The 11,666-nt window shown below is 46.2% G+C and overlaps 2 protein-coding genes across 2 annotated transcripts; both read right to left on the bottom strand.

Annotated features, from left to right (window-relative positions):
* Window positions 1-876: 876 nt before the first annotated feature.
* Window positions 877-3,288, bottom strand: LOC109738882 (uncharacterized). Its single transcript, XM_020298006.2, has 6 exons — window positions 2,743-3,288; window positions 2,260-2,560; window positions 1,637-1,773; window positions 1,295-1,408; window positions 1,022-1,183; window positions 877-888 (listed from the first exon to the last, which is right to left on the bottom strand). Exons 1-6 carry the CDS (start codon window positions 3,286-3,288, stop codon window positions 877-879), a joined length of 1,272 nt encoding a protein of 423 aa, XP_020153595.2.
* Window positions 3,289-4,061: 773 nt separating this feature from the next.
* LOC109759259 (probable mixed-linked glucan synthase 7) lies at window positions 4,062-7,460 on the bottom strand. The gene is made up of 2 exons (XM_020318111.4): window positions 7,315-7,460; window positions 4,062-6,435 (listed from the first exon to the last, which is right to left on the bottom strand). Exons 1-2 carry the CDS (start codon window positions 7,458-7,460, stop codon window positions 4,161-4,163), a joined length of 2,421 nt encoding a protein of 806 aa, XP_020173700.1. The 3' UTR covers window positions 4,062-4,160.
* Window positions 7,461-11,666: the final 4,206 nt, after the last annotated feature.

The raw sequence follows: 11,666 nt of genomic DNA, 5'->3' as shown, positions 1-11,666 counted from the left end.
GGCAGTGAGAATGGGCGGATTAGGCCATGGGGGCACCAGATCTGGGCGGTGGCGCAAGGGTTCCGCCGGACGACGTCCAGATCGGCTGCGGGGGAGCTCGGGTATTCGTCCATGGAGGTTCTTGCACTAAGAGAGACAGGGAGATGAGATACTTGGAGTGAGGAGGAGGAAAAGGAAGGAACATGAGGAAGGGGGAGTCGGGCGATGATGGGGCGCATCTGCTGCTGCCGGTGGCCAAAGGAGGCGAGCTCGGCTCGGGCTTGTCGTGATGGAAGGCTTTTGCGTCAAAGTCAAAAATCAAGGAGAATAGCCTTGTTTTAAGCTAACAAGGGCGTTTGCATGGTTAAATATAAAGCAAGGGGGCTTCTGCAAAAACATCAGTACCTGACAAGCGGGCCCGGCTTGTCATTTTCCCCGTCAAAATGGGTTTATACGAGGATTAGCTCAATTTTTATGACTCCCCCAGATTTGCTACTATCATGAAAAAAACAAAGTGGTTCCAATCCGTTATTCTATCTCCAATTATGATACCAACGTGCAGTTAACTCCAGAATTACACAGTCTCAAATTAGTTGTCTTACATTTGTCTAGATACGAATGTACCTAATACCAGGGGCGGAGCCAGGACGAAAAACTAGTGGGGGCAAAGAGGTTTACAATTTTTTTTAGAAACATGTATACGAACTAATGGGCAGATAATCTAAAGGACCAACCATACAAGCATACATATAGTGTCGAAGAAGCAAAACCATATAATTTATTATTAGATAATGTCATCACACACATAACTTTAAAAGTAAACTAACCACTTAAGACAGAATAACTTGAGAAATATGGGTATGCCATCCCTTTTATTTGTTGCTATGTCCCTGATTTCTAGCCTTCAAGCTGCATGAAAAAAAATCATTTTTAAACATAGAAAGAATGTAAACATTGATAGATGAAAATAAAAGCTTGAGCACATTACCTCCTTCCGTTTCATCCCACGACGATTTTTCGCATGAAAGTGTTTAACTATCACCTCATTAGGAATAGTATCCAACATTTCTTTTTCTACAAAGCAAATAAGGCTATTGCTCAAATAATCATCACCCATCTTATTACGCAAAGCATTCTTCACAAGCTTCATTGCCGAGAAGCATCTCTCAACAGTTGCAGTGGCAACAGGAAGAGTCAGTACTAGCTTTAAAAGTCGATAGACAAAAGGATAAGAATGATGCTTCTTTGTAGACACCATCAGTTTAGCCAGATCATTGATAGTTTCCAAGCTAGCAAATCTTGTATCATTGCGTACATTATCTATGTAGAGGCAAAGCTCTTTCTCAAGATAGTCTAGCTCGTTGTCACTAAAGTCATTAGGATAGAACTTAGCCAACTTCATGAGCTTCTCATCATCATAGTGACTAAACTGACAACTTGGGTTGAAAGCAGACATACAACAAAGCAACTCATTGTTTACCTCATTGAATCTGCGGTTTAGTTCTTCTACTAATAAATCCAAAACAGCGAAAAAACAGTCGACCCGGTAATGATGCTCATTATTAATGCCAGTTCTTTGCCTTGGCTTCTTTGGATTTACATACTCCTTTTCCATGTCCATAACAGAAATATCATTCTTGTTGCAGAAAGAACATACCTTGCTCAGGAGAGAACTCCATCCATGCTCAGATCTAAGCTTATCTAGCTCTCGCTTAGCTGATTCCACATCTGATATAGCATTAACAATGTCCATATCCTTTCTTTGAAAGGTTTTTGATAGCCCATTTGTTAAAGCTAATATAATCATCATCATATGTAGGAAGAATGCAGAATCAAATGACTGGAAATATTTTAAAAGACCACTGGCTTGACGTTGCTTAGTAGCATCTGAACCCTCTTCCTCCACATATTCTAGTACTTTTATCACAGAGGGAAACATCTTAGACAAACTCAACAAAGTGGTATAATGAGAATTCCATCTAGTATCACCTGGTCTCTGAAGAGAAAGCTCCTGGTTTAATCCTGATCCGGTAGCAATCTCTCCCTTACCAATTGCTTTCCTTACTTCTTCTCGATGGTTCTCTCTAAGTTTATCCTTTCTCTTGCAAGATGATCCAACAACAGTCACCAACAATGACATCATATCAAAAAAATCTCCAACATCAAATATCTTTTTTGCAATGGCCACAACAACCAAGTTAAGTTTATGAGCAAAACAATGTACAAAATAAGCTGAACTGTTCTCCCTCATAATCTTGGCTTGCAAACCATTAAACTCACCTGCCATATTGCTCGCTCCATCATAACCTTGTCCTCTCACTTGTTGTAGACTCAAACCAAGTTTTGCAATTATAAAATCAATTTTAGACTTGAGATAAGCAGATGTTGTTTCCTCCACATGAAGAACACCAACAAACCTCTCATTTGACAGTCCATGTGTATCAACATAACGTATAACCACTGCCATTTGCTCTTTGTCGGAAACATCACGACATTCATCAACTAATAAGCTGAACACGCCATTGTCAAGCTCCTTCAAAATACAATTCAATACTTCTTCTGCAAAGCACTCGATGATATCCTTTTGAATTGTTGAAGACAACAACTAATATGAACTGGGGCATTTTTGAATGCCTTGGCTATAACATCATTGTGCATAATTGTATAGTCCATCAACTCCCGATAGTTTCCTTTATTTGTAGACTCTTTTGACTCATCATGGCCCCGAAACGGTTGTCCTTGATGCAACAAGTATCTGCATACATCAATTGCAGCATTTAACCGGATAAGATGCTCATTTTTCTCAAGTTCACTCTGTTTATGAAAGGCTACAGGGATTGATTGTTCTGTTTTCATTAGATCCTCACCATTCTTAAGTGCCTTATTATGAAAACTATCACGGTCACCTACATGAGTCGCAAATCTCTCTACTGCCTTCTTCCAATTGACAAAGCCATCTACCACAAATGCATCATGCCCAGGTTTGTTACCTTTAATGTTGTCTCTAAACAAATAGCAATACAAGCAATATGCCTTGTCCTCTTCCTCGCTGTACTCTAGCCAATTACGATGCAGATCATACCATTCAGGATTGAAATACCGCTTACTCTTACCAATCCACCTGGGTTTAAACTTGGCTGGACAAGGTTGATAAGCCCCCCATGTCAGGTACTTTCTCCTAATCTCCTCATGCTGATTGATATTATAATCTGCAAGTCTCTTCCTTTTAGATGGATCCCGAGTAAGCTTGTCGAAATCAACTATTTCAGGCATACTACCAGTTGTGGATTTTGCAAAATATCTCTCCATTAGCTTTCCTGGCAATGTCAAACAGTTAAATGATACATAAATTGACGTACATCAAGTCAGTATAATACTATAGTTTATATATTTTATTCTACTCCCAGCAGAACTGAACCTAGGGTTTCAGGAGTGGTTAAACTTATTCATACGAAGTGGTTATATGAAGCTAGATTGAGTCAACCTAATTACTAACTTGTACCTTTTAAACATGGGAGCAGAATAGACTAATACTTTGAAAATTAGAAGGTTAAGATCAGAACTGAACCTAGGGCTGATGAGTGGCGCACGTCTTTTTCAGTTTTTCTCCTTAGGGACGGCAACCCGGGCCGGCCGGCCGGTCGGCGACTCGGCGTGTACGTGCAGAACTGCAGATCAAGGCTGATAGTTGGGGTCGGCGGCGGCGGCTTCGTTTCGCTTCATGGGTCGTGCGAGAAGCCAGGCGACGGACGAACGATACAGTTTTCTTTTTGTTTGACGAACGCGTACGCTTCTAGCCTGCTCGTATGCATTGCCTCGTGTCTCAATCTCTCTAAGATGGGCTCCTCCGCTGCTGTCTTTTTTCCACAGAAGAGAAGATGGGCTGGGCTTTATATAAAAGATCAGTAGAGAATAGCCAGGCAGTGGGGGCAAATATCCTGGGCCGAGCGGGGGCAAAGCCACGTATATGAAGCCAGGTATAAGTGGCCCAAAAAATCGAGTGGGGGCATTCGCCCCCACGCCCCTGTACGTGCGTTCGCCCCTGCCTAATACTAAAAATGTGTCTAGTCACATCCGTATCTAGACAAATAGTCAAATTTGGGGCGGAGGGAGTACTAGAAAGTTAAGTTAGTGAAGCAATTGCATTTGAAATTTTACTAGTGGGCCAAATAACAGGCATATTAAAGCATATGCAAATGGAGGACAAAACATAGTGATAGAACTGTGAACCCTACGACGAGCAAGAGGAGGGGGCTCAACGTCTTGCTCCAACGGCCCATGAGACCAAGGGCGAAGGGGTGGAGATGCACCACCACCCACGCGTCGAACGCCATCGCGAGCACCGCCGCGGGGCCTTTCCTCCACCGCCCCTCTTGTACTGCTGCCGCCATGGACATCACGTTCACGGCCAGCACCACGGCCGTCGGAACCATCAGCACCGTCCATCTCACGGCGTACAGCTCTGCGAACCTCTCTTTTACACCGCCACCGGGGCTCGACGCCCGCTGCTTGGACGTCAGCTTGAAGGCTATCTCCTTCCCCGCCGAAACCTTGAGCGCCACCTGCACCACCGCGGCCGCGTACGCGCTCGTGGCGGACACCATCCAGAACTGCTCGTTCCGCCACCACTCGCCCAGCGTTATGCCCGACCACCTCACCTCCAGCACGGCCACCATGGCCAGCGTCAGCATCAGCGCCGCCACAAAGCCCATGTACGTGCCCGACGGCGGCATGGTGACTGAGAAGGCGCTCGCGCTCCGGGTCACGAGCGGGATCGCCGGCAGGAGGCAGTAGAGCAGGAGGAAGATGGAGGTGAACGGGTACACCGTCGTGTTGAGGTACGCCAGGCGCTGCAGCGGGTGGAGCCGGGCCCCGGCGAGGAGGGCGTTGTTGCGGGAGAAGAATATCTCGAGGGAGCCCGCCGCCCAGCGGAGGACCTGGTGCAGCCGGTCTGTGAGGTTGATGGGCGCGGTGCCGCGGAACGCGTCCGGCGCGGTGGCGCAGTAGGCGGAGCGCCACCCTCGCCGGTGCATGCAGAAGCCCGTGGCCACGTCCTCTGTCACTGTGCCGTATATCCAGCCGATGTCCCGGCCCCACACCGTCCTGTCCTCGTAGCCGCACGAGACAAGTGCGGTTGCCTCGCCGACGGCAGCCCCGTCGAACGAGCGCGGCGGTTTAGTAGTTGTGTTCCATTGCTCCGACCGGTTCAAGCCAAGGGCCGCACGCACCGAGCCAAGGAACGGCGTCGAGATGCCAAACTTGTCAGCCTCTGTGGCGACGTCCTTGCCAGCGTCGCGGTCACCACCATGTGGTCTCCAGAGTGGCGGGTCGGCGTTGTATAGCGCCGCACGGCGAAACATGCAGCCGGTGCCCACGTAAATGGGTCCCTGGAGGCCGTCGAGGCCGAGCTCCGTGCAGTCGAAGAAGACGCGGTTGTGGTTGGCGTACCGGTCGGCGGGGTCGACGCCGTCGAAGCGCTGCGGGAACTGGACGAACGCCACGTTGCTGCCGCCGCGGTCGAGCATGAGGCAGACGCCGGCGCGGAGGGCCTGCGAGTTGTTGACGTAGTGGTCGCAGTCGAGGTTGAGGATGAAGGGCGCGTTGGAGAGCACGGCCGAGGTGCGGAGCAGCGCGTTCATGGCACCTGCCTTCCGGTGGTGCACGCGGCCGTGGCGCTTCTCCCGGCACATGTACACGACCGCTGAAACACGCACGTCGACGGAGCTGAGGTCCAGAAGATCACTGACGCCGAGCTCTGGCGTACTGCCCGGAGGACCGACTAGCACTTCAACAACTCCGGCATGATTTTCCGCCGTGCCGCGCGACCATTGCTGTGGCCGCACGTCTCCGGCGTGGAGCGCGTCGATCCGCAGCCGCAGTTCTTCGTACTCCCGGCGCACACGCCTCCGGTCCCGTGCCAGCTCCGGCCACGACCTTCCCATATAGTCAGCCCTTGACACCACCCTCGCCTTGACACCGGGGCAGAAGTAGGCCTCTGGGTTCCTCGGCTCGACCCCGTGCTTCCGGCAGAACGGCACCCACAGTCTGGCGAAGCAGGCAGCGTGCGCCACCGCCTCGCGCGTGAGCAGAGCGCCGCCGTCGTCTGAGACGTAGCACGTGAGTTTGTCTGGGGGGTAGTCCGCGGCGAGGATGGAGAGGATAGTGTTCACGGTCACCAGCGGCGGCTCCTTCTCGGGATCGGTGGTGGTGACAAATACATCCATGGTCGGAAGCCGCGGCTCCTCGAGCGCCGTGACGTAGACGGTGCGCCGGACAGGCTGCATCTTGGGCAGCTGGTCCAGCACCCACATCAGGGCGAACCAGAGCTCGCCGGCGATGGACATGGTCCACATTGCACGAACTGTAGTTGTGCCGTCGCTGATCACTGTAAGAGCAGTGCTGACTCGCCATTTGAAGAACAGCACGAAGATGGTCAGCCGAACAAATACCATGAGCCTGCAAACACCATGGATTTCGCTACTAAATTGCATAAATATGTTTGTCACACATAAGCTTTTAGTCATTTTCCACATATTTTTTAGTAATATTTAATTGCATGAGTCCTCTATATACTTACTCCTATTCACTCTATTAAAAAGGAGGATGAATTTCGATATTTTAAAATGTCACTTTGAGCACTTAGATTTCATGACACGATAAAGAAAAGGGTCTGTATAGGACACATCTAGATGTGACATAGTTATGTCACATCTAAAATAATGTCCACTCTATTTGCGATCTATTTTTTTGTCCTAGTTTTTTTGTTTCTTATGACTGCATTATATATTTATGGGAGCTTAGATGTGACATCCTTAAAAAACATCTAATGTGAAGTAGACAAACTGTAAAGAAAAAGGCTATAAGAATTCATCATTTTTAAGCATTCGGTGCAACAAATTCATATCAGATTCAACATATGTCTCAAGTTGTAAAGTAAACACTGGAAAATAATTAGTCAAAAATATTTTTTAATCACATCCAACTGTTCTACTTTCTTTTTACTTCCCATGAAACCCTGTTAGCTGCACTTAACAAATTTTAACTCTGCGCATTTTATATGAACTAGTTGAACTACTCATGAGTCACAATATTGTGTACTACTCCCTCTGTCCCATAATAAGTGTCTCAACTTTGTACTAGCTCTAATACAACTCACTTATTTTAGGACGGAGGGAGTATCTCTGTAACTTAATGTAAGTTTGTTTCTGAGTTCAATATAGATGGAGACATGGAGTAGTATATGTTCACAAGTTTTATCGTGAAGAACTTGTAGGTTTTGTACTTAAACACGAACATGTTTGAATAACTAAGTATGCATATATAGCTGATGATTACCTGTACAACTTGATGGTAACCGTGGTAAGTTTCGTGGTCCGAACAAGTAGGCTCTTGACACTGGCCGACTTCTGATCCTCGGACGGCTCCTTCTCATCCAAGGTTGCAGCATAGTCATGCTTCTTGGTGATATATGTCATTGACATGCTCCCACTGACCAAGCGCTATATTGTTCTTGACGAGAAGGCTAGCTCATGTGTGGAATCAACCCTATATATGGAGGACATGTCATTCACCCATCGTTGCTACTTTTTTTTTAACTTTATACTAAGCTTCCGTACTTATCCTAGCTTATTCATTCATATTTTGTTAACCGGTGGCGATATTTGACTCTTATCCCACCAAAATGTGCAAGAACTTTACACACACTTAGTTTGTTCACAGCACACCAAAGATTGGTGATAGATTCCATGCACTTCGCGGCTCGTAAGTGGCATGAGCACACCCGAGCACTAAATTTGGTCCACATTGTTGATTTGTTTCCACATCCATTTGCTTGTCCAATACTAAACAAAGCGTTGTTACATTAAGACCCACATATGTGATGCACAATAAGTGGCGGGTCTTTGTGACACGCCACTTATTATGACCAATTAGTGATGAGTCCTACGGCGACCCATCGCTTGTATGGCTTTCGGGTCGAGGCCTAACATTCACCTGCCACTAATGATTTTTCATAACTTTTTAGAGGAAATTTGCACTGCTAAGGAGGTGATGACACAACACATCAATGATCTTAGTGATGGTCCTAATGTGACTTATGACACAATCTTAAGTGGTGGCTCTTCCTTTGAAAGATATTAGCAATGGGTCTGCTGGAAATCGATCCCACCTAGTGGTCTTTCCCTTTTGCCAAGCAAAGGGTGGTGGACTCCTAAGCGGGTACGTGCATGCCACCTATATAGGGGTAGGCCTCCACAATTGTATGTATATTCTCTTCGGATCCGAATAATAAAGAGAAGAGTGGTAGCCTACATATTGTGTCTACTTTGTTTCTCCCTTCTGTTTTTCTTATATACTACTCGTGTGTGTGTTCCATCATAGTCTCAACATGTTATTAGCACAAAGCTCTACCAAGACACACTACGACGAGGAGAAGGAGAAGCATGTAGCTTAAGGTGTTTTTAAGGGGTATTGGAGGGGAACGTTTGGTTCCTGGGTACATATGTACCCTATATGCATTTTTTTAGCAATTCAACAAAAAGTCAAAAAATTCTGAAATTATTTTTGAAATAAACTTGACCGTTCATTGTACTAGTGAGAAAAGTTTCACAAAAATAAAATTCCTCTTTGACTTCTTTTCAAAAAAGAAATTTTTTTGGTCAAAATAGCGTGAATAGTGACCTATAATAGCAAATAATTTTTGTCTTTTTCGCTGTGAAGTCAATGTTAGTTTTTTTTTGTGAAAATTTATATACTAGTGCACAAGTAAGTCAAGGTTAATCTAAAAATACTTTTGAAATATTTAGACTTTTTGTTTAATTATTTAAAAAAAATCCCCATATAGGGTGTATATACATGTGGAAGCCAAAGGGTATTTCCCGTATGTGCTTTCTGAATTTCGATGGATGTTGTTGAACGGGCACAGAGCTGGCCAGCCTGAAATTGCAGAACCGGTGAGATTGATTGCTTCTCTCTAGGGCCAACAACGTTTTCATAACTATAAATATAAACCCAAGTTCGAATATATTTATCAAAATCCCACTTTAAAATACTTTACAAAATAAAACCTTGCATATAGAATTGTTCTTTTCCCAAATAGACCCTATGATCCTTTCTCTGATTTATCCTATGAATATAACAACAACAACAACAGCAACAGCAACAGCAACAGCAACAGTAGTAGCAGCAGCAGCTGCAGCAACAACAACAACAACAACAACAACAACAACAACAACAACAACAACAACAAAAACAACAACAACAACAACAACATCCCTTGTGTTGGGGCATGCCGAGTATTTATGACAATATTCCTTATTTGTTGAATTCATGTGAGAAGCCACCGAAGCATTATCGAAGATTATGGTTACATCCACACTGGGAATGGGCTACCGTTACGTTGTTTCTTCGTATCATGTATTATTTTAGGTAATATTGTGTCGCACTGGGTTATGTTATCATTCTGCTAAGTATGTGTGTACCAGCTACTGATCGAGGGATTGATATGTGATGCATAGTGGACCCAACACAAGCTGTCTAACATGTGTTTATTGTGTTGTAGTGGTGGTGGTCATAGACTGCTATCCACTTCGTTGTTGATGTATACATGGAATCCATGTTGTCATTTGTATTCAGTTGCTCGTTACCAACTAGCTAATTTGTATATGCAAAGTTACAAATATCTCATTTGGTCATGAGAATAATTGTTCTTAGGAAGCTGACAGTGCAAGCACGGTAACCCATATATCGCAAGAGATGTAGTGTATGCATATCGCATGCATACACTTGCTTTGCTTGGAACCCACTATTCACGGTGGTTTCGATCAGCATTATCTACTCATAAGCATGACGTCTGCGCATGCACGCAGTTCACTTAGCAATCCTACGTCGCTTCAACTAGATGGAAAACGAGCACAAGGTAATCTATAGTTGAGACGTACGTCAGTTCAACTAACAAATTTTGAGTGCATTGTGATGTGTGTGTGGTGTATACATCTACATCGTTTAACTACTTGACGTGGTTATATATTGGTCACTACTAACTTGCTGCTAACATTTTTTATGCTAGGAAAGAGGGACTTGTTTATTCATCAGAATCACCACTTTAAAAGAAAAACATGGAGTAGAGATGCAAGTGTACTAGTATTTATTAAGAAAGAAGATGATATACAACTAAAACAAGACAAGGCCCATGCAATAGAGGCATGACTTGATAGGAAAACCTAAAGTCCTAACTGGCGTAAGCATCATCAACATGAAAGCCAGCGATCGGCGAGTAGAAGACAACTGAACCCAACCTAGACTAGAGCAAAAGATACATCACAAAGCATGAAAGCGGGAACCGTGCACAGCAAAACCTAAAACACAACTACAAACTACACAATCCAAACTTGACTACCAAGATGACGAAGGCGACTAAAGCACAGACATCATAGGGGCAGATCCGCCACAAGTCCCGAGACAAACCTTTAGCACGAGTATATGCTCAATATCACCGAGCGACGAGGCCATCTCCCAAAGCCATCTGCCTCCACGTAGGCCATAGAAGAGGGGCGATGGGTGAACGGGCACAATTGGGGAAGCAAAAGGGCGTGCGTGAGCATCGAGGGTGAAGCCAACCATGAGCCGAGGGAGCCGGCGACGCATCCCCGAGCAGTGAACCCACGACCAGTCAGTGAAGAACCATCACACGACCACAACAAAAATCCACCCTTCGGTTGGAGAAGAGCCAACCAGAGGCGGATGCGGAAAATCAAGCCGAGCAACCCCTAGATTTGGCCAAGGGTGAACTGGCGACCGAGAGAAACTGAGTCCACGACCAAAATAACAAACACCCTATCTGCCGCCAAATCTGACAGATTGTGACTGAGAAACACCAGAAGGGGGTGGAGCATGGCAACACCCCGACCACGTTGCGGGCCTGCAATGCCCTAGGACAACGAGGGAACGACGGGGTGCCAAATCCGGCAGCGGAACGCCCGGATCTACATGGGGATTAACCACCATGTTTGTTGGCCCTTGATCTCTCAAATGGCCACACTTAGAGCATCTGTAGGGGACCCCCTAAAAAGCTATAGAGGAGTAAAATCCCTCTAATTGGCACCTAGCCAATCTCCTAAACTGGTTTGAGGAGCAAAAAATTACTCCTCCGCCTAGCAGGCGCCTAAAAATACTGTGAGCTCGGTGGCTCGTGTAAAACTTCTCTCCCGTGGAAGGTCTCCTTGTGGCCGGCCGGTCACTCGCGTGAAGCACCCATATCGACGGCGGCGACCTCGGGGCTCGCGGGTGACCTCATGACGTTGTGGAGGTGTTGCGGAGGTGTACGCGGGCATGATGCTCCTGTTCTCGTCAGGCCTATTGCAGCTGCTCCTGCCCTCACCGGCGTTGCGCGCCCGGAGCACCGCCCTGTTTTGCTAGTCCAGGAGAGCCTACCAACACCGAAAGCCGGTGGCCATGCGTAATGCAAGCAAAAGTTTAGAGTTCTACGTCAAATAATCGAAACCCGAGACAGGAGACGCGTGGACTCGATCGACGATCATGCAACACACCTCGTATGCCTGGGTGATGCTTGAACCGGTCCTCGGCCTCAGACTTAGACGACAACGGGTGTTTGTCGGGGTGCCATTGATGCACTAGGAACCAGTACGCGGCCCTGATCTCCTGCGGGGGCATGTCCTTGGTAAAAAGAA

Source organism: Aegilops tauschii, chromosome 5, assembly GCF_002575655.3.
Source record: "Aegilops tauschii subsp. strangulata cultivar AL8/78 chromosome 5, Aet v6.0, whole genome shotgun sequence".
Classification (NCBI taxonomy): domain Eukaryota; kingdom Viridiplantae; phylum Streptophyta; class Magnoliopsida; order Poales; family Poaceae; genus Aegilops; species Aegilops tauschii.
The sequence above is the reverse complement of the archived record's forward strand: the minus strand, read 5'-3'. Positions and strand labels throughout refer to the sequence as shown.